The 26426-nt window shown below is 43.5% G+C and overlaps 1 protein-coding gene across 1 annotated transcript in view; it reads left to right on the plus strand.

Moving 5' to 3' along the window:
- usp24 (ubiquitin specific peptidase 24) overlaps positions 1 to 26426 on the plus strand; it is a 221375-nt gene that overhangs the window by 69590 nt on the left and 125359 nt on the right. Inside the window, 11 exon segments of the mRNA XM_085983153.1 lie at positions 3238 to 3303; positions 3896 to 3961; positions 4185 to 4259; positions 5559 to 5717; positions 7153 to 7267; positions 8427 to 8530; positions 9026 to 9133; positions 14244 to 14339; positions 14475 to 14636; positions 17022 to 17129; positions 22565 to 22714. Coding sequence (XP_085839279.1) covers positions 3238 to 3303; positions 3896 to 3961; positions 4185 to 4259; positions 5559 to 5717; positions 7153 to 7267; positions 8427 to 8530; positions 9026 to 9133; positions 14244 to 14339; positions 14475 to 14636; positions 17022 to 17129; positions 22565 to 22714 — 1209 coding nt within the window.

The raw sequence follows: 26426 nt of genomic DNA on the forward strand, positions 1-26426 counted from the left end.
AGCCCTTCAGTTGTACAAAACTTTAGGAAGTTGAAGATAAACAAGGCTCTGAAAATTTTCTTTCAAGGGCACTGATGGAGTTGGCTGAGGAAATTGTAGATCCCTTCAACAATATCTTTCAAAGCTCATTGGGATAGATAATAGAAGGAACAATTTGGATGGACAAATGCGATTCAAAACAATCAGCTTGGGTTCAGAAGGGACAGTTTGTATCTTGACCAGTTTATTGGAGTTCTTTCAGGAGATTACATATCTGGTGGAAAAGAGTGATGTAGATGCTGTCTTATCTAATAGAGTAAATCACAAGGTCCATGAGATAGATGAAAAGCTGTTGCACTAGATTGTTGTGTGGCTGGAAGGAAGACAACAAAGAGTCAGAATGGAAACTAGTTACCAGACGAGTCCCACAAGTTCTGTTTGGGCTAATTTTTCTAAATGACTTGGAGGGCAGAATATTGTCCCAAGTGTATAGCAGATGACACCAAATTTGATGCATTGGCCTAGATGCTAATCAATGAGCAATAATGAGAGATATGGGCAGAGGGGTGGCAGATTGCATTCAACATGGATAAGTGTAAAGGCATAAGATTAGGCAGAAGAAGCAAGAATGTGGATTCCATATTAAATGGCCATCTGCTTGCGATAACAGACCAGGAAATAAATCTGAAGATTATGGTGTGGGTAGGTTTTTAAAACTGTCAGTTGAGTGTTTGAAGGTGGTGAAGAAAGATAGTAAAATGTTGGGATGTATACCTAGGGGTGTGTCTTATAAGTCGAATGAGATATGTTGAAATTGTATCTGGCCTTGATGAGGCACATCTGGTGTACTCTTGACAGTTTTGGTCTCCATTTTACAGGAAAGATTTAGAATTATAGGATGATGTCCAGCAGAGCTACTAGGTTGAACCCTGAACTAAAAGGACTAAGTTCTGAGGAAAGATTGTCAACACTAGAAATGTCCCCTCCAGAGAAGAGGAAGATGAGGGGGATGTGATGGAGGTCTTTAAGATTTTAATGGATGTGGAGAATTTGGATTCAGAAGAGATCTTTTGTTAGGCACATAATTTGGAAATTGGAGGACCTGTTTTAAAGTTAAAAGTGTCACAAGAGAATAGAAAATTTAAGCAACATTTTCTTAGTAAGAGGGTGGTTGAGCTGTGGAACAGATTACCAGCAGGGATAGTAGAACAGAAAGCCACACCAAGTTTTATAAAAATAAATTCCTATTGGGAAAGTGAATACAGGACTATTGTATCCAAAATCCTGGTACGGAAACATAGATGGTTTGAAAGGGTGGGCTGGCTGAACCAATGGTCTTCTCTTGCCCAAAACATGACTATGTATGTATTACAAGGATTAACTGTAGCAGTTCACAAACAAGCAGTTTGTTTTGTGATTGGCTATAGTGCTACTTTTAAGTACATTAGATGTTGAGCGATTTAGCCCTAATTCAGATAGAGGTGAAGGTCTTCATGATTTTCATCTTTGCTTTCAAGTCCTACTCAGCATATTAGTAACCATCTTCAGCAATGGATAATCACTCTTGTACCTGCAGTTCCTACCTGAGGTTTGCTTTCAGGGTTTTGCAGGACAGACTTTGTTATTGGAAAACCAACTGGAGTGAGCGCAGGGAACCATCACATAAATCGGTGGAATTTGACATGATACTGGCTGTGACTGGCTGACTGGGCTTTCAACTAGCACCTAGGCCCTAGCAGCTAACTAGACTTGGTGCCAATAAATCTCTTCACTCTAGTTCTGATAATTTGGTGTTGGCACTTAACTCATTAGTTCTCAGATGCCTCCGGAAAATTTGGACGTAAGCCAAAATGCTCTGTACAAACAAAGTAGTGATGCTCTTAATTTACCTTTTTTAAAATGGTCCCACTAAATAACCAGCAGTACTTCACCCTTGTGTTGTACAACTCAGTTATTTCTCCAAACACAATCCAAAAACAACCTGTAATCTGATTGTACTATTGAATTTTCTTAACCGTTCAGTGGTGAAAGTATGAACATTTCAAATAGCCATTGTATGATTTTACTAAATTCCTATTATTATGTCCGTGTATAATTGAGACACGGACTGCAGGAGTTGATTATAACAGGTCTTTACTAAATGGAGACAACCTGGAAACTGAAACTACAGAAGCCTGCTAGGGCCTTTTATACAGGGGTGGTCATTGCCGGTACTGCAGTCTGAGACCAGTTATTCCCTTAAAGGGACATACACACCTATTAACAATACTTCATCGAGCAACTGTCTAGCATTGTATTCTGGTTGTAAGTCAATAATCAACCTCAGTCATTGCTCACTGTGGTTCCATGGCAGTATTGAAGTGTAAAGCTTTGTTGAAAAATTCATCAGCATTAAGTCTAGCAGCACTATGTTAGAAATGTCAGCAATGATTGGCATTGAATTATCTCCTATTTATACTTGAGTTAGCACCTGGTATCTTTACCAAGTGCTTGTTTGTATTTGGCAGCCTCCCTGAGAATTCAACATCTGGTTACCAGAACTTAACAATTTGCACAGTTGATCCAGTACCCATAACTGTTGGGAAACTAGGTTTCATAAAGGTACTTGGGGAAATGGATCCATCACAGAGCCTTGCTGCCATATGTGCCCAGTATCAAACAGCCCTGACAGTAGTTTTCCTATCCTCAGGCTGGTTCCAGACACAGAAGGAGGTTCGAGTCCTTACTGATTAACCTTACCAGAACCAGCTTCTCAGTAAACCCTCTGTTTTCTTATTCTCTTCCTTACCCGCATTATAAACTATATACTCCAGGGTCGTACCTTTGTCAAATGTTTTCTTTTATGTGGCATGGAGCTGCATAGGAAAAACTTCGACCTTAATGGCAGTGGTAATGGAAAGTATAAACATCCAACAGAAAAGCTTGGTGTCTGTGCCTGTCCAACTCATTCAGTAACAGCTGTGTAAATTACTCCCAGAAAGCATTTCAGTACAGTGTTGGAGTTGGTTAATTCGAGAAATTGGTTTCCATCTAGGAGCTCTACCCTGCATTTTAACTTATTTTTTAATGCAATTGTGTTCTGAAACAAACTGAATAAATGATCACTAACTTAGATAGGATAATACGGCACAGGAATAGGCCATTCGACCCAACCAGTCCATACCTGCGTTTATGCTCCACTTGAGCCGCCTCCTGTCTTTCCTCATCTAACTCTATCAGCATAACAATTTAGTTGTTGAATTGTATTTTATTTTCTAGTTTGGAGAGATGGGTGGGTTTTCAGCAATCCAGCTGAAGCTTGGCGCAGAGGATATCGAAACTGCAGTAAGTAATTATTTTCAAAATGGTGTAATGGAAGCTCTTTCCAGATAATTTGTCAACACTTTAAACTTGTATATTTTAAATACATTTTGTAGTGGTAATCTTTTAAATGTCTGGCTACCGCGCGAAGGGGTGATGATTGACTATTTTGATGGTTCTCCTTTTGCAATACTGTACCATCTGCAAGCAAGTGGATGGGCGATCTGCTCATAGACCCCCTGCTGCTTTGAAACCAGCCACTTGAGAAGCCCTGTTTAGGAGTTTTTTGTACAGCACAACTAAATTCAGTGACTTGGTGGGTGATGTCCATGAATGCAAGTGTACACTCCATTACTGTGTATTGCCCCATATTTTGTACTGTAACCTGGTCTACCACGGTGCTACGTTTGCTAACTTCAAATCTTAAAAACTTTAATTGCATAGTGTTATCTGAAGGAGAATATATTTTATCGATGACGTTTTGTCATTTTTTTAACTTCCTATGACTCTTAATTCTTGCTATGATGTTGTAAACTACAAAACTAATTTCATTGCATAAATCTGGTTGGTTACTGTAGGACTTCTGTTTTAAACCTCTAATGTGTTTTTATTTTAGGCTGTGTCAGCACTGGTGCAGCCTTTGGGAGTATGTGCTGAATATTTAAATCCCACAGTAGTACAGGTAAGCAATACTCGCAAAGTCTTCAGTAGAATAGTTAAGTCTAAAATAGAAATTAACTTACTGCAAGTTGTAGCAAGTGAACAAAATGGAAACTTCATCCAGCTTTTCACCAAGCTAATTGTATAAGACTGTTTTTAGGGGCCATAATATTTGTTCCAAAGCAGACGTTGTGGACTTGAAATAAAAATCTAAACTCCTTTTTGGGTTACTTTTTGTTTTGCAGCCCATGCTGGACCCTGTCATTGATAAAATGATACGATATGTACAAAGTTTAGAAGAAAAAGATCTGAAAGACAAGGTAACTTCCTTAGATTTTCTGAGTTACCTTCATTAAAGCAAGTGTTTTATCTCCTTAGTCTTACTAGAATCTCTTTTTTTAAGACGTAAAAAATCTGGGATTTGCCTCTTGAACCTTGAAGCATTCCCCACAAATTCAGACTGTACGCAGACAAAAGTGCGGCGAATCATGAGGGCGATCGCCTCGTTGCTAGATTCAGACATTCTTTTGCTCATTTATTTTAGTCAAAAAACATTTTTATTTTCTTGTTTTGTCCAGTTTGATGCCCACACACAGCTTTCTGTTTTCCTCAAAGTTCTGATAGGCATTTCTGCATGTATGATCATCCTCAATCTTTGTGTTTCTGTCAAAGCATAGCATGCCATCATGTGCTGTTTGCATCGACTTCATGGGGCAGTTGCTGCTGACGAGTAATTTTTTAACCTCAAAATCAACGAACTTGCCAGCCTTTGACCTATGGGTCAACTCGGTTCCATCAGAGTCAGTGCTTGATGGTGAAGCATTGGTGACTGGTTTTTGCTGCCAAGAAAGAGCTTGTATTTATACTGAGCCGTGTGTCTCTTGGGACATTCCAAAGCCTTTCACGTCAATTAATTATTTTTTGAAGTGCAGTCATTGTTATGTGGTTAACAATTGCAGCCAATTTGTGTACAAAAAGGTCCTGCAAACAAGCTAAATGGCCAGTTAATCTGAGTTTTTTTTTGTAGCGATGTTTGGTTGAGGGAGGAATATTGGTCAGAATGCTGAGAGCTATTTACTCTTGAAATGGTGCCGTGGGATCTTCTACAACCACTGGAACAGGCATCACCTCGCTCACAAAACCAAGGAGGTTATTGTCAACTGCTTTTCAAAAATAGAATTCCCTTCAGGAACTAGTGGGATGCATACTGTAATTCTACCCTGGCGATGCAGACTGCTGTTGGACGCACAACATAAGAGTAAAATTGCTATAGTGTTTAAAAAGCTTAAGTTACTAGAACGGTTTGTGAATCTCAGCCATATTCATCATCCTGAAACTGAGAACACAGGTTGAATCTTCCTGCCCACTTGCAATCTAGCTCAATTCCTCAGGCAGCACTTTCTACAGGTTAACTTGTAGGCTAGCTATTATTCATGCCAGTGTCCCTGAGAGAGGATTGGCTCCAGTAAAGGTACTGTGTCCAAAGAAAAGAGAGGAATATGGAGGGCATTCATTCTTTCACTTTGTCTTAAGTTACTTGCAAGTTACCACATTTTTGGTCCTTGTATTGAAAATTACAAAAATATGATTTTTAAATTCCTGTCTCCTGTCCAATCCAGAGACTGGTGACCATTCCTGAGCTCCTCTCTGCCATCAAACTATTATGCATGCGGTTTCAGCCAGAGTTGGTAACTGTTGTAGATGACCTCCGTTTGGATATCCTCCTGCGTATGTTGAAAACTCCCCACTTCAGTGCAAAAATGAATTCGTTGAAAGAGGTAAGTTAGTCTTTTGAAAATATAAATAGGGCAAATGTAACACTGCTACTCGAGAAAGGAGGGAATCTCTGTATAATGTGGGGAAATGTGTGGTTATTCACTTTGGTAGGAAGAATAGAAAAACAGAATATTTTTTAAATGGTGAGAAACTATTAAATGTTGGTGTTCAGAGAGATTTGGGTGTCCTTGTACAGGAAACACAAAGTTAACATGCAGGTACAGCAAGCATTTGGGAAGGTTTGACTATCGATCATCAATAATTATGGCACACATTAACTACTGCTACCAAAAGAAGTTCTTGTGTGGCGTTGCATCCTATGTGCTGGCAGCAGCCACCAGTGTCCCTGCTGTTTGAGCATATTGTAAATTGATACTTTGCCACATGGTAGAGTTGGCATGATTTTAGAGACAAGTCATATCTTTAATCTGCTGTTGTTCTTTGACAGGGTAATTGAATTGATGGATGAAGGTTATCCAGATATTCTCTCTACTTATATTTTCATTAAGTAATTAATAAGATGTACATGGTCTGAAGCTTAGGTTACGTTATGGAATTAATGGTAATGTAGATAGCTGATTTGAATATTGATTAAGCTATAGAAAGCAGAGGATGCTAAATTAACAGATTCTGGAACAGTGATTATTGTAATTCAGCAACATTCTATTTGACTGAAATACAAACCACATACTGTGTACACCGTTACCTTAATGTTTCTGATCAGAGATGGTCGGCAGAGTAAAGGTTTTCCTGTAAATGCAGTTTGTGTCTAGACACCATTAATAATTAAATAGACACAGACTGCCAGAATGTTGCACAAACACGAGGAGAAAATTAATGGGGTGGATGTGGAGAGGTGTTTACTCAGAAGCAGGAGTGAGAACTGTTAATTATAGGGAAGCCATAAGCCATATTCCAGTAATTTCTTCTCGCTAACAATTTGGTCATTTAGGACGAGGCTGTCAATATGGTGTTTAAAGTGTTACAAAAATAAAATGGACAGAGTTTATAGGCAGAAGAGGGATTTGAGCTTGTCAATTGAGGTGTAAATAGATCCGTGTACATCTGAAAGAGGACTTCAAGAAATGAGTTGTATTGGCTGATTTGTCTTATTCCTTTTGTTTTCTATGTTCTATTTTCAGTCTATGGCATCAGCATTTTTTCCTCTGAATTTCACTCATGGGGAATCACAGGATTAATACTCAGTGGCAGTTTACCCCCCCCCCCCCCCCCCCCCCATCAAATTTTACTCAGATTAATGTTCACAAATCTGAATTCAAGCAGATCTGCATTGAATAACAGGATAGTGTACTTGTGTATTTTGTCTGCATCCTGTAGCATAGATTAATTTTCCCCCCTCTTATCAAAATGAAAGCAAAACTTGTTTGGAGAGAAGTTCATTCAAAAATAACCAGAATATTTCCATTTATTCCTCAGGTTACTAAACTGATTGAAGACAGTACCTTATCAAAGTCTGTGAAAAATGCAATTGATACAGACCGGTTATTAGACTGGCTAGTGGAAAATTCCGTACTGTCAATAGCACTTGAAGGTACAGTAAATTTGACAGGATACTGTAACAATGGTGTAATTTAGAGATTTTAAACCTGCAGGCACTGTACCAACAGGTGTGACAACTGTATCAGTATTGAGACCGTCATTGAGGATTTGCTATTTACTCTATTAGATAAATATCTGTTTTTAGTCTGTGACTTTTGGATTTAGACAAATGCATGCACTTTGTGGTGTCTATTTCCTGACTGAATTGTGAATTATCATTGAAATTCAAAGTATCTTGAGTCTAAAAGTTAGAAATTTAAAATTGGCCTTTTTATTTTGTAAAATGAACTAACTATTTAGACCGAGACTTTGAAAGTCGCAGAAATCTTTAGACCCGTTAACATTAAATTTTTTCAAAAACACTGACTGATTCACTACCTGATGTCAGAAAATTCAGCATAGATTTGCAATCACAAATAGCCTGTCTAACTAGCTGCTGCACTGAAAAGTACACAGTGTGGTGATGTACGAGTGCTTCAGATCACGGAGTGAGATTGTTGCTACAATGCCTAAACATATTAAGTTTTCCAGTCTCAGCAGGGAGTGACTAAGTCTAGTCCCCTTCTTTCTCTTCTGTCCATCCCCCTCGTAAGAGAAAGAAGAAATTAGAAGATGCATCCATCAGCAATATTTTCCCCTCCTACTTATGTAGAGTTGTACTGCTGGCCAACAGGCTGTAGGAATTCTGTATCTTTCGAGTGACTAGTGCTACATCTTTCGAGTGACTAGTGCTACATCCACAACAGTTATAAAGGGACATGCTGTACCGACCTTTACACTTTTGGCTGGAGAATGATGCATTACAAAACACTGGCAAAGAGACATGTATATCAGATGCATCATGTTACCATTGCTGGAAACGATAATTAAAATCCATCTTTTATTTTCATGATCAGGTTCTAGTGGTGTATGTCATTTAGTTCTCGTAACACCACATTGAACCTACTCGTGAGGAGTTACATTGCAGCAGTTGGATGGCTATCTGGGCGCTAGACCGTCACATTCCTGTCTATGCTTATTAAAGAGCATAGCCATACTTGGGAGGGTGTTGAATCATCTTGTGGATTGGGTCTAATTGAGTATGCTAATTTGGACAGTTAAGTTTCTGTGCCATATTCAGAAAACCTCATGCTTTTATTCTACTTCTGCAGGAAACATTGATCAAGCACAGTACTGTGATAGAATAAAGGGAATAATTGAACTGCTGGGCAGTAAACTCTCTATGGATGAACTGACCAAGATTTGGCGCATTCAGGTACTACGTAGAGATGACAAAGGTTTACCTATTGCAACCATTTTTGAGAGGGAGTTTTGTTTTTGGTGGATATCGGTACTATCCTTACTTTTCAAACATCTTCAAAGCATTGTACAGTGATTGTCACACTATCACTGTGTTGAATGCAGTGAGGCTGCTATGTAGTGTGCTGATGTGACTGACAAAAACACACTATTGTATTAAAAATGTATATATTGGATGACTTTAAAAGCTGTCTGAAGATGTGACTTAGTTGCTGGAGTTTGCACTAACAGTAGTAAGTTAAATTAATGTGCTATCAGTATGAGGTTGTGTTTAAAATTCCGAGGCCCTCTTTTATGTGCTAATAGTAAGATTATTTTTTGTGCAGTGCAGGGGGGGCAGAGAGATGATGTGGAATCTATTACTATAAAGGGCAGATGTATTATGTTTAGGACAGATGTAATATAACTTGCAGGCCAGGTCATTTAAAACCTATTACTGTTTTGTATTAAGTCAGGGCAGTCTTCAACTGTCATTGAAAATATTCACACCATCATTGCTGCTGCTGCTGCCAAGTTCAACTATGATCAACTGAACCATCTCTTTATCTTGATACAGAAGGTGAGTGACAAGCTTGCCTCAGTGATGATTTTTAAAACATTTTTTATATGCATTACAGGTCATATGATTTGCAGTCAGATATCTTTACTTTTACTGTTCCCCAAAATTGAAGATGTAGAAGCAATCTAGTCCCAGGATTCTGCTTATGCTACTCTATATAAACAGTTACTGAGCTGTACAAAGGGATGAGCACCTAACTTCTTACCTCTTCTCTTCCCCTGCCCGGCCATTTACCTTGCTAAGTGTTGTGCAAGAAAGTTGGTCATGACCTTCTGCTTCTTTAGTGCTACAAGGCACCACACCAGTGGGTTAAAACTCCCTACCTCCACCCCAAAAATGCATCTGTTAATTTATACAGGTTTACTACATCATAACCAAGCAGATTCAGAATAAAAGCTTAGCAATAGACTTGGAGATGAAAATTTGTTGACCCTTGCAAGTTTAGTAGTAGTAACATTCTGTAGTGTATGTGCTTTAAGTCAGAACTACTTTTTACAGCTCCTGTATACTGTAGTACCGGCAGTAACCACACTGGTATATAAGCTGTGCGCATGCCTCTGTACCCCAGTCTAGAAATTACCCTCCTCCAGTAAAGACCTGTTATTTGTTTATGTACATCATCTGTGTAATTATTTATCCACTGAACCACAGATCTAACAGTGGCGACGAGTGTTGATGTGAATCTACCTGCAACATAAATTAAAAAAATAGTCGAGTCCAGGAACACGGGCGTCGACCGCGAGTAACCGCCCAGCAGTCAGGCAGAGATCCAACTTCGCTGGGGAGGCTGTGGAGAGCCGGGCTTGGTTCCCCAGCCATAACGAACAGTAAGAGACCGACGACAGGTCCAGAGCAGACCCTTCCCGAGCAGCGGCGGCTGGAGCCGACCGACGGCAGAGAGAGAGAGCCGGGCAGCGCCGACGGGTTAAGAAAGAGGGTGAAGAGAGCAGGGCGCAGCCGGGGGTTGATCACCGAGCGGCGTCGAGGAAAAATACTGCAAACCGGAGAGAGAGGGTAAGAAACAGCCGGGTTCTAGACTGAGCGGCGTCGACAAATATCAAGAGAAGAATGCGCAGAGCACAGCCAGGGATCACGGGCTGATCAGGATCCGCGGGGCGAAGCAAGGGGAGACGCCATTGAGCCGCGGAGAAGCAGGGAGAGCGCGGGAGGCGCCATTGAGCCGCGGAGAAGAAGGAAGAGTGCGGGAGACGCCATTTTGCGAAGCTGCAGCGGAAAAGAGACTACAAGCGGCTATTTTCACACATACTCTTGAAAGCTACAGAGATTGTCTTGAAGACTTATACGGGGCAAAAAGTCTACCCCAAAGGAAAAATAAGGGTGAAAGTGACATATAAAGGTCAGGAAATACCTAAAATGGATATATATGTATTGCCAAATGGAGGACCACCACTGCTAGGATGTGAATGGATCCGGAAGATACATTTAGATTGGCATTCCATACAGGCACTGAAGGTGGAGGCCAAAAAGGATGACGACGTCACACCTGGACGACTGTCAAAAATGCTAACTGACGTAAAAGAAGTGTTCCAGGAGGGACTAGGAACACTAAAAGGAATAACAGCAACAATTAAAATAGAGGATAATGCAAGCCCAAAGTTTCTGAAGGCCAGACCAGTGCCTTATGCGATCAGACCAGCGGTTGAAGCAGAGCTGGAAGGGTTGGAACGTTAAAGTGGACTGGAGCGAGTGGGCTACACCTATCGTTCCTGTAATGAAGAGGTCGTTGAGTAATACGCCTGGGGAACCAAAGAAGGTCCGCATCTGTGGGGATTTTAAGGTGACAGTGAACCCAGTCCTTCACACGGTGCAATATCCGCTTCCACGAATTGAGGATATTTTCGCCTCGCTATCTGGTGGTAAAAGCTTCACCAAAATTGATCTAGCTCAGGCGTACTTGCAAATGGATGTAGAAGAAGCTTCGAAACATTACCTTACGATCAACACCCATAAAGGTCTCTATCAGTACAACCGGCTGGTGTTTGGAGTAGCCTCGGCTCCGGCTATCTGGCAAAGGGCGATGGATCAGGCCCTGCAAGGGATTCCAGGGACCCAGTGTTATTTGGACGACATCTTGGTCACGGGCGAAAATGGCGGTGATCACCTCGCTAACTTGGAGAAGGTGCTCGCCAGATTAAAGGAATATGGGCTACGAGCTAATCGCCACAAGTGCGAGTTTTTCCAGAAACACATCTCGTATTGCGGCCACGTCATCGATGAAGAGGGGTTACATGAGTCCCCTGAAAAGATTGAGGCAGTAGTCAAGGCTCCAGCACCAGAAAATGTGTCACAACTGAGGTCGTTCCTCGGGCTGGTAAACTACTACCACAAGTTCTTACCAAATTTGTCTACGGTATTACACCCGCTGAACACCCTACTGCAAACGGGTACCATGGAAGTGGGATGACGAACGTAGACGAGCTTTCCAGAAGTGTGAAGAATTGATCACATCAAAAGAGGTTTTGGCCCATTTCAACCCAGCACTACCAATTAGTTTGGCATGTGATGCATCACCCTACGGCATCGGAGCGGTGCTGTCGCACAAATTCCCAGACGGGTTGGAGAGGCCAGTAGCCTTTGCGTCTCGGTCACTAACCTCAGCCGAGCGCAACTACGCCCAGATTGACAGGGAGGCCCTCAGCCTAGTATGGGGAGTAAAAAAATTCAACCATTATCTGCATGGGCAGAAGTTCACCTTGCTGACTGACCACCAACCACTTGTCTCCATCTTTAATCCTAAGAAGGGCGTTCCAGTAATGACTGCACAGCGGTTACAAAGATGATCCCTGTTTCTAGGGGCGAATCAATATGAAATAGAATATAAAGGCACGAAACAGCATGGGAACGCTGATGGGCTATCGCGCCTGCCATTGCCTACAGTGGAGGAAGCACCAGCAGTGGACCCTATCGAGATATTTTATTCGTCGATAATTGAACGATTGCCAGTAACAAACGCGGATATAGAGAAGGAGACCCGCAATGATCCGACGCTGTCACGGGTATATGAATTGACGATGAGGGGATGGCCAACACATGGCGACTCACTGTTGCCAGCATTCTCATCCAGAAGAGAACAGCTGTCAGTATGCCAGGGGACAGTGATGTGTGGATCCAGAGTGGTGATTCCACCCAAGTTAAGGGAGAGAGTGCTAAAGGAGCTACATGAAGGTCATCTGGGGGGAGTGAAAATGAAAAGCCTTGCTAGGGCTTGTGTGGTGGCTGGGAATCGATCAACAAATCGAAGACCTAACTTAAGAGCTGCTTAGGATGCTCGAAGGTCCAAAATGCACCACCACATGCCCCTCTACACCCATGGGAGTGGCCCTCCTCCCCATGGCAACGGGTGCATATTGATTTCGCTGGTCCATTCATGGACTCAATGTTCTTAATAGCAGTGGATGCTCATTCAAAGTGGCCTGAGGTGATAAAGATGTCTTCAACCACTACAGAGAAAACGATTGCAGTCCTATGGACCATATTTGCCAGAAACGGTTTGCCAGAGCAGATCTGCTCTGATAATGGACCACAGTTTGTGTCCGACGAGTTCCAAAAATTCATGAAAAGGAATGGGGTAAGGCATTACACATCCGCCCCGTATCATCCAGCCACCAATGGATTGGCTGAGAGGTTCGTACAAACCTTTAAGAAGGCGATAAAGGCCATGTGCGACGAGGAAATTCCACTACAGCATAAGATGGACAATTTCTTATTAGCCTACCGAAATGCGACACATGCAGTTACCAACCAGACCCCGGCCATGATGTTCTTTAACCGAAGGTTGAGATCTCGTCTGGACTTGCTCAGACCAAATGTGCGAAGAAATGTTGATGTGCTGGAATTGTTTGTCCTCAACGAGAAGCCGACAAGGAGCTTCAATGTAGGGCAACCAGTCTTGGCCCGTGACTATAGAGAAGTGGCAACCCGGAACGATATGTACAAGGCAGGGGCCATTAATGTACACAGTGGATGTCGGGGAGAACATTGTGAGACGCCACGTCGATCAGATCTTAGCATCACAGGAATGCGTCAACCCCATGTCTCGAGTACCTGGGGATGAACCCGACATACCGGTAGCATCTACTTCAGACCCAGTAGCAGTGGAACCCGATGAACTACCCGATGAACAGGGGTCAGAATCGCCTCTGCACCAAGAACAAGAACCTCCGGAAAGGCGCTATCCCGAAAGGGCCAGGAAGCCGCCCCAAAGACTGAATCTATAAATGGACTTTTGTTATTGAATGTACATGTAAAAATGTAATTGTTATTTGAATATTAAGGGAGTATTATTAATCTAAAAAGGGAGGAATTGTAGTGTATGTGCCTTTAAGTCAGAACTACTTTTTACAGCTCCTGTATACTGTTGTACCGGCAGTAACCACACCGGTATATAAGCTGTGCGCATGCCTCTGTACCCCAGTCTAGAAATTACCCTCCTCCAGTAAAGACCTGTTATTTGTTTATGTACATCATCCGTGTAATTATTTATCCACTGAACCACGGATCTAACGCATTCCCTTTCACTTTTGTTCTCTCTTCTAATTCTGTTTGGCTGAATTTCAGAATACAAGTAAAGCAGAAGTGCTTCTGTTTAATGAATGCTGCATCTGATCACACATTAGAGTTTAACCATGTATAGCAATGGATATTATGTACCTAAGCATCCTTCTACATAACATGGATCAGGTTAAACTTGCTTTGAGGATAAAAAAAAAAGAATGACTTAAATTGACAAAGAGCTCTTTCTTCAAGGGCATATTAACACTCAGCTTAAAGGGAACATTGCTTGTCTGTGACCGAGACCATTGTAGTAGAGAGGCTACGTGAAATGACAGATTCATTTCAGTCTTCATAGCCTTGTCTTTTGTGTCATGTTTTGTTATGGCAACTTTGCATTGCAGGTTTGGTTCCGCTAGACTGGGATATTGTACTTTGTGTATTCTACAGCACAATGCTTATAATGTATGCCAGTGACACATGTATGAAAAGTTACTGCACTTTTTTCAGGAAATATTTGTGTAACAGTTTGATCCGAGTTAGAAGAATTCCATTTGTTGGATCTCTGATTCATTTTTTCCTCAATATTCCTGTTTAGAGTTGGGAGAATGAGAGTGATCGAATCCGACAAAAATTGCTCAGCCTTATAGGAAAAATTGGCCGAGAAGCTCGTTCTGAGAATACCACAGGAAAGGTAAGAACTTTCTTGCAGGGCCTGTGTGGACTTTGCAAGTGAGTCAGTGATTTTGAGATTCAATTCAAAATTACTTTGTTGATTATTGTAAAAAAAAAAAAACCCTTCTCTTTATTTTCTCTTCCCCAACAACAGGTGCTGGAGGTGCTTTGGGAGCTTGCCCATTTACCAGCGCTACCCACAAACTTGGTCCAGCCGGCACTGGAAGAGCACCTCACCATACTTAGTGAAGCATATGCAGTAAAGGAGCAAATCAAGCGAAGTTACATCATCAAATGCATAGAAGACATTAAGAAGGTAGGTTAATTTTGGAAGAAATAATACATTGGTTGAGTTTATTTAAACTGTATTTAAAGGAACTAGGGAAGAATTACAGAATTAAATAGAAATTACAAAACAAACAGGTTGTTCGGCCCAACCAGTCTACGTGGCATCTGTGCGCCACATGAGCAGTAATCTTAATCCCATGTGCCTGCTCTGTTCCCATATCCCTTTATGCATCTAAACTAAGGCCTGTAAACCTCCTGCAGCCCTAAAGCCCTGGGAATCCAGCCACCAAACCCCAAGTAACTCCGTATTACTTGTGCTTATTTCCTATTTGCTGATTTTCCCTGTTTGAATGTTGTGGCTGTTTTTAACACTTGCGAGCCCCAGCCTGTTCAATCTTTCCTGACAATCTAACCTCTCAGTTCTGGTATCATTCTAGTAAATCTTTTCTGCACCTACTCCAGTGCCTCTATATCCTTTTTATAATATGGAGAACAGAACTGTTCACAGTACGCCAAGTGTTTTCTAACCAAGTTCTATACAGGTAACTTCTCTGCTTTTCAATTCTATCCCACTAGCTGTAGTCTGAGTACAGTATTGTTGAGTTTTGGGCACCCTATTTTAGGAAGAAAACAAAAGTCATGGAAAAGTATAGATTCACTAGGATATTACCAAGGATGTGGAGTCATTTTTATAGAGAGACTGGTCACATTTTATGTTGATGTTTTTCATTATAAATTCCTTTGCCCACATTTATGATGGAATATGTCTAAGTAAAGTTGTCACTCTGCACAATCTAGCCACATTTCTCCAAGTACTTAATCAAATTTTTTTCACCCGCCATTTTGTTCATCAGTAACTGAATTTTCTTGGGCTGAAAGTAACGGGTGTAACCAAAATCAAATAAAAATTCAACAAATTACATACATCACAATAGCATCATTCGATTTGTGCATGGAGTTGTCTTTTGTATTTTAAAGCCTTAATTCAGGCTTTTACTGAAGGCCTCGGCCTTTCCCATAAAACTTGGCTAGGAGTTGATCTTTTTGCCTAGGACTGAGACTGTGAGCTGAATTTGGATTGTGCAGTTTAAATGCGTGTAGTCTGCCTAATTTCCCTGGATGCACCAGTACCAGTCAGCTATACTGAGGATTTTTTTCTCTCCGCTTCCAGTAGTTTCTGTTCAAAAGTTTGAGGTTTTTGAAATAAAGCCAGAAGACAAATTTCAAAACTTTTACTGAGGTAACTTTCAAAATTAAAATGAGAAAAAAAAATGATGTGTTTGTGAGAGAAAATAGAATTTCTGATTACACACCTATGGTAGACTTTATTCAGTGTTCTGTAAACGTTAAAAAAAACATATTAAACTAAGTGGTGGAGAAAGAGATGCGATAGTGAGAGAGTTTGGGGTCAAAGAGGACGAAAGACAGACTGTGGTCTGAGAAACGGTATGACATTAAAATGGGGACTGAATTATGTCTGTCTGCCCTGGTCCAGTTATACCCCATCATCTAACCCAACCTCACTTGAAGATTACACTTGGACTTGACTCCCCATATGCAACACAATTGGGGCGTGGACTACTTTAAGGGATATTTGAATGTGGGATATTCAATCACAAGCTGTTTAAGCAAAGCCTACAATAAATTATTTTAAAAGAGAAATAGTTAGTTGCTTGACGAAGAGGAATATTAGAGTTTGGGGAATGAGCAAGATTAATCTGTGTGGAGAAAAACACTGGCACAGGCTTGTTTCTCTACTGTAACACTGTCTGCCTTTGTTATGCATTTGAAAAGTTAAGAGCCGATGCTGAGTTAGTGATCACAACTGCTTTGAAGTAGTTGAAGTACTGTTAATTAATAACCGCTGACAAGCTGGCACATTGCAGTGTCCAGCTTCATAATTCAAAGCTCTGAAATACTCCATCAGTACCCGTTCAAATTAAAATGTTTTTTAAAAAGCAAGTGTGCTTTTTCATGTTTCAAGTTTTGAACTTGGAGTAATGGATGGTCAAGAATGATTACAAGATCCTAGCGTGGAGTTCAAATGCCTCCATGAACTGAGAGGACTGTACAGATAAACCTAGTTTAAGAAGCCTTTTGAAGCCAGTGATGAGATTAACCACTGTTACTGTTTTCATTATGCAGATATGTGTAATGCTGTTTTAATTATAAAATATAAGTCTTCTGTGTGCAAAGTGTATAATTTTATTTGCAATGGGCGTCATTGTGTGGTGAGTCAAGCTGTTATTTTCCATTGATGCATGGTGACACAATCACTGGAAGATAACTCAAATTTCATCTGCAGCAGATCTCTGGAAATCATTTTTAAATATTTTGTATGATTCAAGTTGCAGTAAAAGCTGCTTGTATTTTCTGTGGTGTTTCAAATTGTGATTTTTTTTTTTCTCCTTAGTCCTCCCAACAAAACAACCAGCAGCCAGTATGGGTGGTTCCTGCTTTGCGTCAACTTCATGAGATTACCAGGTCCTTTATCAAACAGAGCTGCCAGAAACAAGATAAGGTAAAGAGTGGATTTGGGTCAATAAATCTGTAATGTTCTCTGAATAAAGTGGAGGAACCCAAGGGTTCTAGATCCTTAATCCAATCAGGAAGAAGATGGTAATGTCTGGCAGACAAGCACCTAACTCTGACATCCAGCTCAGTGCTGCAATTGGCTGAAGCAGTATACTAAAATTCCAGTTTTCCTCCCAAGGGTTGCTGTACTTTAAAGTTGTCCCTATGCTTTAAGAAATTTTTATCAGTTTAAAGGAACATTCCAGGAAACACTCAGATTTCAGAGCTTTCCCTTATGTACTGTATTAACGTGTAAGGTTTAATTACAGTGCAACATTCTCAGAATATTTTAATATTCTAACTCCCACGCTGATTTTCAGAGCACCATACATGCATTGACATGAATGCCAGATGTTCACTTCAGCACTCACCAATCTCAATGCTGAGTTGGAGTCAAATTTAATTTCTGCGATACTTTATCAATTCGTTCTTCAGCTAAGGAGACTGGTGGATTAGTTCTCGACCTCTAAGATATTGGAATAATAAACTGGAGATCTGTGATAGTAGATGCAGTGATTTGCTTTCTCCTTGGATGAAGCTTAACATCTTTACCCCTCCCCTAAAAAGTTGGGTCAGCTGTGGTCAGACACTCGAAGTAGGGAATCCTGCACATGTCTGTGTGCTGTGCATTCATCTCATTGTTGCACCAGCCCACTTCAGTGAATCACTTCGTTGTTTCTTCAGACTGAAGGAAGTGCAACCGCAGTCAAATTTAGTGGTTAACATTAGCGGGCAGAAATAATGACGTTCTGCTAGTGCGGCGCCTTGCTAGATGCAATTAGAAGAATTGGAGCTAGGATGTTGTAGCCCTATTTCCAATTTGCGCTTGTCTACTGAGACTCTGCACCAGCCTCTCAATTTCTTCCCTTAACTGTCTACTGATATTGGGCTGATACTGTAAGAATTTCTATCTAAATTCTTAATGAATCCAGAAAGGATAAACCAAGAAAACATGCAGGAAAATCATCATCACTTTTATTTATGAAATTATCCCACTGATGTCAGTGTAACTTGTTGCTGGTAAATTTCAGTGTTTACTGTAAACAAGTTTTTGTTTTGTAATAAACCATGGTTCCCCCAGTGTGTATTAAGAATTTGTCCATGAGCCATGCAGTCATGTGTTGGCTAAGATTGTGACACCTTGGAGTGTCTGTTCCAGGCATTTTTGCAAGAATTGCATGCAACTATTGTGGTGTTGGTGGACTTATCTAGAAAACCAATGTTTCTAACTCACCATCTTGAATAATGGGCTGACCAGTGGGTGCCCCCAGTTTTCAGCTTTGCACAGCTTACCAGAGAATCTCGAAGGCATTGATTGGAAGATACAAGCGACATCCATCCAAATTATTTTCATATCTGTACGTGGGATCCTGATGGTTGCCTATCTTTGCCTCCAGGACCTCTGAGAAGGGGCAAAGGACACTTAGTCCTTCTTTATTGACAACAATGTTCTAGTGTAAGTTAATGAATTAAAGAAGGAACTTGGATTGATTTATTTCATGAGTGGAATCCCTTTGGGTCGAGGTGGCGCCGTGACAATGAAAGATTAGACTTAAGTCAACCTTCTGTGATGGACTTGGTAATCTGACACCTGCACTGTTAAAAAGAAAAGACATAATTTGGATTTATATAGTCAGTACATGCCAAAGTCCTTCACAGCCAACTAATTACTTTTGAGGTGTAGTCACTGTTGTATTGTTGGCAAATATTGATGACTGACCAGATAGTCTGGCTCAATGATGGAACCAGAAGGGGTAGATCTGTCACTGGGGGCTGGGGTTCTTCCCACTCAGCTCCAGAGAGCTCTCGAAGTCAATACCTGATGCGCTATCAATTACTCATAAAAGACTGAGAGTTAAGAGAGTAACTAAAGGCTTTTATTAACAAAAGAATGAAGGTCTGCCTCGAGTGGTCGACCGGTCCAGAAATACAAAGGGCTGGGGAGCAGTCACCTTTATACTAGGACTTGTGGGAGGAGTCAGCCGAGGCATGTCCAGGCATGTACACAGTGGAATACAAACAGTGGTTTACCACATTCACCCCTTGTTTAAAATTGAGTCCGGCGGGGTGAAGTGTATTAAAAGTTAGTGTATTGGAGTCTCTCCGGAGGTCTTGTCTGCCGCTGTGATCGGCGTGGCGACGGCAGGGGTAGTGGAGCTGCCGGCGTCGAGTCCTGCGTGGGCTGTGGCACAGGCGTGTCGTCCTCGTAGATGTCGAGCGGGTTGCGGGGCCCAGGCCTGCCGTCTGCTGGGGCTGGATATCGGATCGTGGGGGGGGGTGGTAGTGAGTAGTGGGTTACTGCGGCCCCCGAGGGTGCAAGGTCTCTTATGGAGACTGTGTCCTCCCGCCCGTCCGGGTATGCAATGTAAGCATACTGGGGGTTGGCGTGGAGGAGGTCGACCAGGGGGTCCGTTTTATGGGTCCTCACGTGCCTTCTCAGTAGGACCGGCCCTGGGGACGTCAGCCATGGCGGCAGCGATGTCCCCGATGTGGACTTCCTTGGGAAGACAAACATTTTCTCATGAGGGGTGGCGTTAGTGGCAGTGCAGAGCAGTGACCGAATAGAGTGGAGCGCATCGGGGAGCACATCCTGCCAGCGGGAGGTTGGAAGGCCCCTAGACTTTAAGGCTAGCAGGGCGGCCTTCCAAACTGTCGCATTTTCTCTTTCCACCTGTCCGTTCCCCCGGGGGTTGTAACTGGTGGTCCTGCTTGTGGCAATACCCCTAGTTAGCAGGTACTGACGGAGTTCGTCGCTCATAAACGATGAGCCCCGGTCGCTCTGGATATAGCTGGGGAAACCGAACAGGGTGAAGAGGTCGTTCAGACATTTAATGACCGTGGCACTGGTTATGTCCAGGCCCCTGTCCCCGGCACTGTATCGCCTGCTCTTTGTGGCGATGGGCTTACAGTCGGGGGTGAGGTTAGCAAACAGTGGGGGGGGGGTGACTCTGAGTGTGGAGAGGTTGCACCTGGTGCGCGGCGGGCAATTTGGGAGCTGCTGGCTGCGGACTGTGAGTGGGGGTAGGGGTCCACCGTACGCCATCGTAACACTTTTAAGGTGGCACTGAAAATCTAACCCCAGCAGGACGGCAGCGCAGAGGTCGGGCAGGACCAGAAGTTTAAAATGATCGTACACGGTCCCGTCTACTACGAGTGTCACTACGCAGTAGCCGCCGATGTCTGCCGACTGGGACTCGGAGGCCATAGAAATCCGCTGGTGCGCAGGCAGGACTGGGAGAGAGCAACGCCGCACCGTGTCGGGGTGGATGAAGCTCTCCGTGCTCCCAGAGTCAAAAAGGCAGATTGTATCGTGGCCATTTACCTTAATGTCCATTGTGGAGCTGGCCAGCTGGTGCGGTCTCGCTTGGTCCAGTGTAACGGATGCCAGCGTAGGGGTCGGTGTGTCGCTGCGGGTATCAGATGAGGCGGTGTTGGGGGCCTGCTGCGTTCCGGCTGTCGTCCAAGATGGCGGCGTCCATGATCCCCATGTGGCTGGAGGCGTCCAAAATGGCTGCTGTACCGGTGGTTCGCACATGGCCGGGGAGGCCCAAGATGGCGGCCCGCATGGCCCACACGCGGCGCTGCTGGGGTTCGGGGTGGCTTTGGCCCTGCAGACGTTAGCGTAGTGTCCCTTCTTCCCGCAGCCCGAGCAGATCGCGTTCTTGTTATTGGTGGTAAATTTCCTCTGTATTCTACTATTTTAGGTACATAGTTCAACATCCTATTAACTTTGTTTATAGTGACTCTTTGTTGTATGTGTTAAGCGTCTAGTCTACTAAGAATCTTCGGCCTCTTTCAACTTCATCCGTAGCTATTTCAACACCATTCATGGAGTATGTACGTTACCCATTTTTCCTTCCTATGTGTAGTACTTTACATTTGTCTGCATTAAATTTCAAGTGCCATTGTTCAGCCCACTCTTGTATTTGTCTGTACATTTTGAGCTACCTCGTTTCATTCCATTTCCCCTTCTAGTTTAGCATCATAACATAAACTATACTTGTATGCTTTCTCAGTAGCTTGTTTTGGTGATGGCTTACTGCAGGTGTGCAAACTAGTGTGCAGCTAACATTGGACTTGGTGCTATGTGTTCATGGTTTTTTGAGGATTATATTTGTGAGCTCTTTCAATATCTGGCAATTTTTAAAGTTATAAATATTAAGCAGCTCCTGTATTTTTTAATTTACCAAGTGCCGTACTGCTTGACAAGAAAACACTGTTTTCACTTATTCCAAGAGTGGGCACTGTGAAATTTTTCTCTGTCGGTTGAATATAATCAAGTTAAAACATCAGTATATCAATTGAATGTTGTACTCCACATTACTCACCCTGATGGTTGCTTTCCACAGTGCGCACCATCATAGTCCCAGCAAGAGTGGAACCGTCGTGTTTAGGGTATTCAACTATATTTGAACACCTATATCTAGTACTAATCCCTTTGATAAACAAATACTGCAGCTTCATTTTTAAGGAAGTTAATGAACATAGCTTTAACTGTGTTCGATTTTATATCTATTCAGATTTGTGCCGGGGATTTGGCATGGGAGTTACAAACTTCTAATCAAATCAAAATCCACTTTTATTGTCATTGTTAGTGCACAAGTGCAGTACAACGAAATGTAGGCTTGCGGCTCCCGAGAGTGTACATTTAGATTAAGACATTTAAACATTCCACATATATTAACATAAACATAACCATAATAAAGTGCATTGGCAGATGTGCAGGCTTTAGAGTTTATTTGTGGAGTTCAGTAGGATGACATCCCTGGGAAAGAAGCTGTTCCTAAATCTGGTCGTACAGGTGCGAATGCATCTGTAGCGTCTCCCAGATGGCAGGAGGGCGAACAGACTGTGGCTGGGGTGGGTAGGGTCTTTGATGATGGGCCGTGACCTCCGTAAACAGCGTTTCTGGTATATGTGCTCTATGGTCGGTAGCCGGGTGCCGGTAATGCATTGGGCAGTTTTGACTACCCGCTGCAGGGCTTGATCTTGATCTTCATTGAGCCTTGACAATTGGTTATAATATTTTTAATCTCATCCACATCTTTCATATTTTAAATTCCTGGATTATATCTCTTCCCCAGCCTCCCCCACCATCATTGTAGCTTCCATTGGTGACTTTTTCTACTGATTGTTTTCATATACTTGGGTATTAAATTGATGTTGGCCAAACTAATTTCACTTAAGGCCTATAAAGCTGTCGGGAAGAGAGGAAACCTGCTTCAGTTTTAATAGTTTAGTTGTATTTTATTTCAGCTTCTCAAGGTGAAAGGATGATGGAACCCAATCTGTCAGTGTTATATATTTAATATAAATCATTCATTAAAATGGGGCTGGCTTTTAAGCTAAACTTAAAAATTGACACTTTTTCTGTTCTTCTAGAGCATTGTCCAGGATTTGAAGAAGAACTTTGAAATAGTGAAGCTGGTTACGGGGAGCCTTGTGGCTTGCCATCGAATAGCAGTTTCTGCAGCTGGTACAGGCGGGCTGACCGGATCGATGATTGTAGATGGCAGATACACACATCAAGACGTAAGTGTTTTAGGAATAACTTACAACATGTATATTGTTTCATTTGTTGTGACTAAGTTTTTAAAATTGTGTTGGGCAAACCAGTTTATGTACCAAACAAATGGGTCAGGGTTTGTCAGTTTAGCGTGGACCCGAGCGGGAGTGGCGGCGGCTTAAAGGGAGCAGCGGAGAAGGCCCAGGACACAGTGCCAACCTGAGCGGGAGCAGCGAAGGCCCAGGACACAGTGCCAACCTGAGCGGGAGCAGCAAAGGCCCAGGACACTGCCAACCTGAGCGGGAATGGCGGAGAAGGCCCAGGACACAGTGCCGACCTGAGCGGGAGCGGCGGAAAAATCCCAGGACACAGTGCCGATCTGAGCGGGAGCGGCAGAGAAGGCCCAGGACACGATGCCGATCTGAGCAGGAGCGGCAGAGAAGGCCCAGGACACAGTGCCGACCTGAGCGGGAGCAGCGAAGGCCCAGGACACAGTGCCGACCTGAGCGGGAGCGGCGGAGAAGGCCCAGGACACAGTGCCGACCTGAGCGGGAGCGGCGGAGAAGGACCAGGACACCGTTCCGACCTGAGCGGGAGCGGCGGCGAAGGCCCAGGACACAGTCCGGAGCGGGAGCGGCGGCGAAGGCCCAGGACACAGTGCCGATCTGAGCAGGAGCGGCAGAGAAGGCCCAGGACACAGTGCCGACCTGAGCGGGAGCAGCGAAGGCCCAGGACACAGTGCCAACCTGAGCGGGAGCGGCGGAGAAGGCCCAGGACACAGTGCCGACCTGAGCGGGAGCGGCGGCGAAGGCCCAGGACACAGTGCCGACCTGAGCGGGAGCGGCGGCGAAGGCCCAGGACACAGTGCGGACCGGAGCGGGAGCGGCGGCGAAGGCCCAGGACACAGTGGGGACCTGAGCGGGAGCGGCTGAAAGGGAGCAGCGGCGACTTTTTTTTTTAAAAAAGAGTAATGTCACAGGACAGCAGATTGGTTGGAGGCGGAGTATAAATCGAGCGGGAGGCCCAGAGAGCGCGCAGACTGGAGCAGCCGAGGCAGCGAGGAGGTGGTGTACCTCCAGCGAAAACAACAATGGCATAACAGCTAAAGTGATGTCACAACCAGGGAAGGAGCTGATTAGCAAGTAGCTGGTAAGTGTTTCTAGTTAATAGTCTAAGTAAAGGCACGGCAGGGCAGCTCCGTCCCGTGGAATGCGCATCCTGTGCCATGTGGGGACTCCAGGACGCTTCCCCTGTCCTGGACAACCACATGTGCAGGAAGTGTCGTCAGCTGGAGGAGCTCGAACTCCGGGTTTTGGAGCTTGAGCAGCAGCTGGCATCACTGTGGTGCATCCCTGAGGCCGAGAGCTTCGTGGATAGCACGTTTTGGGAGGTGATCACCCTGCAGAAAGGGAATGCGTGACCACCAGACAGAGAGGAGGACCAGGCAGGTAGTGCAGGAGTCCCCCGAGTGCATCTCTCTCTCCAACCAGTATTTGGTTCTGAGTACTGGTGAGGGCGATGGCTCTTCTGGGGAGTATAGCCAGAGCCAAGTCTGCGGCACTACAGGTGGCTCAGCAATACGGGGTGGGGGGAGGAAGAGTGGGAAAGCAATAGTGATAAGGGATTCGATAGTTAGGGGAGCAGACAGGCATTTCTGCGGCTGCAGACGTGACTCCAGGATGGCATGTTGCCTCCCTGGTGCCAGGGTGAAGGATGTCACCGAGTGGGTGCAGATCAGTGAGGAGAGAGGGTGAACAGCCAGAGGTCGTGGTCCATATCGGTACCAATGACCGGTAGAAAGAGGGATGAGGTCCTGCAGGCAGATTTCAGGGAGCTAGGAAAGAGATTAAAAAGGAGGACATCAAAGGTAGTAATCTCTGGATTGCTCCCGGTGCCACGTGCTCGTGAGTAGAGGAATAGGAGGCTAGAACAGATGAATACGTGGCTGGAGAGATGGTGCAGGAGGAAGGGCTTTAGATTCCTGGGGCATTGGAACTGGTTCTGGGGGAGGTGGGACCTGTACAGGACGGACGGGTTGCACCTCAACAGGGCCGGAACCAATATCCTTGCGGGGAGGTTTGCTAGTGCTGTTGGGGAGGGTTTAAACTAATTTGGCAGGGGGGTGGGCACCAGGGTGTAACATTAGAAAGGAGAAATAAATAGCTCAAAGAATTGGGAGAGGCAGAGAGCACTAAAGTCAGAAATAGTAAGGTATTGGGGGGGTCAAACTAAGAATACAGGATGGTCTAAGATGGGTTTACAGTGTATGTATGAACACACGAAACGTAGTAAACAAGTTAATTGAGCTGCAGGCACAAATAGCCTCATGGGAATATGATGTTGTGGCAATAACTGAGCTCTGGCTCAAAAAAGGGCAGGATTGGGTATTAAATATTCCTGGTTATAATGTGTTCAGGAAAGATGGGGACGGAAAGATAGGAGGTGGTGTGGCAGTATTGGTCAAGGAGAATGTTAATGCTGGAGAGGGAGGATGTCCTGGAGGGGTCAAGGACAGAATCTAAGTGGCTAGAGCTAAGAAATAATGGAGGTGCCATTACACTACTAGGTGTATTCTATAGGCCACCAAATAGTGGGAAAGATATGGAGGAGCAAATTGGCAGAGAAATTAGAGAGAGGTGCAAGAGCGATAGAGTAGTAATAATGGGCTTCAACTATCCTAATATAGACTGGGATTGTAATAGTGTAAAGGCAGAGAAGGGGAAGAATTTCTGAAGTGTTCAGGGGAACTTTCTTGATCAGTATGCTTCTGGCCTGACGAGGGAAGAGGCATTGCTGGATCTGGTTCTGGGGAATGAAGTAGGTCAAGTAGAGCAAGTGTCAGTAGGTGAACATTTAGCGAACAATGATCATAGTATCATCAGGTTTAGATTAGCTGTGGAAAAGGACAGGGAGCAATCTAGAATAAAAATACTTAATTGGAGGAAGGGATGGGATGAGTACGGATCTGGCCTGGGTAAATTGGAATCAAAGATTGGCAGGCAAAGCTGTAATCGAACTGCCTTTTTAAAGAGGAAATAGTTCAGGTACAATCCCACTAGGGGGAAAGGCAGGGCAACTAAAGTGAGGGCTCCCTGGATGACGAAAGATAAAGAGAATATGATGAAGCAAAAAAAAGCGTGTATGACATGTCAAGTTGCAAATACATCTGAGAATCAGGCTATATATAGAAAGGTCAGAGAAAAAATGAAAAAGAAAATAAGAGGGGCAAAGAGAGGGTATGAGAATAGAATGGCAGCCAACATGAAGGGTCATCCAAAAGTCGTCTTTAGGCATATAAATAGTAAACGGGTAGTAAGAGGCCTATTAGGGACCAAATAGGAGACCTATGCATGGAGGCAGAGGGTATGGCTGAGGTACTAAATTAGTACTTTGCACCTGTCTTCACCAAAGAAGAGGATGCTGCCATAGACTCAGTAAAGGAGGAGGTAGTGGAGATGCTTGATGGGATAAAAATTGATAGAGGAGGTATTGGAAAGGCTGGCTGTACTTAAAGTAGATAAATTACCAGAAGCAGATGGGATGCATCGTAGGATGCTGAGGAAATTGCGGAGGTACTGGCCGTAATCTTCCAATCCTCCTTGGATATGGGGTGGTGCCAGAGGACTGGAAAATTGCAGATGTTACACCATTGTTCAAAAAAGGTGTAATAATAAACCCAGCAACTACAGGCCAGTCAGTTTGGCCTCGGTAGTGGGGAAGCTTTTAGCAATAGTAATC

The sequence above is a fragment of the Somniosus microcephalus genome, chromosome 3, assembly GCF_052327205.1.
Source record: "Somniosus microcephalus isolate GS21.2 chromosome 3, FLI_Smic_1.0, whole genome shotgun sequence".
NCBI lineage: Eukaryota > Metazoa > Chordata > Chondrichthyes > Squaliformes > Somniosidae > Somniosus > Somniosus microcephalus.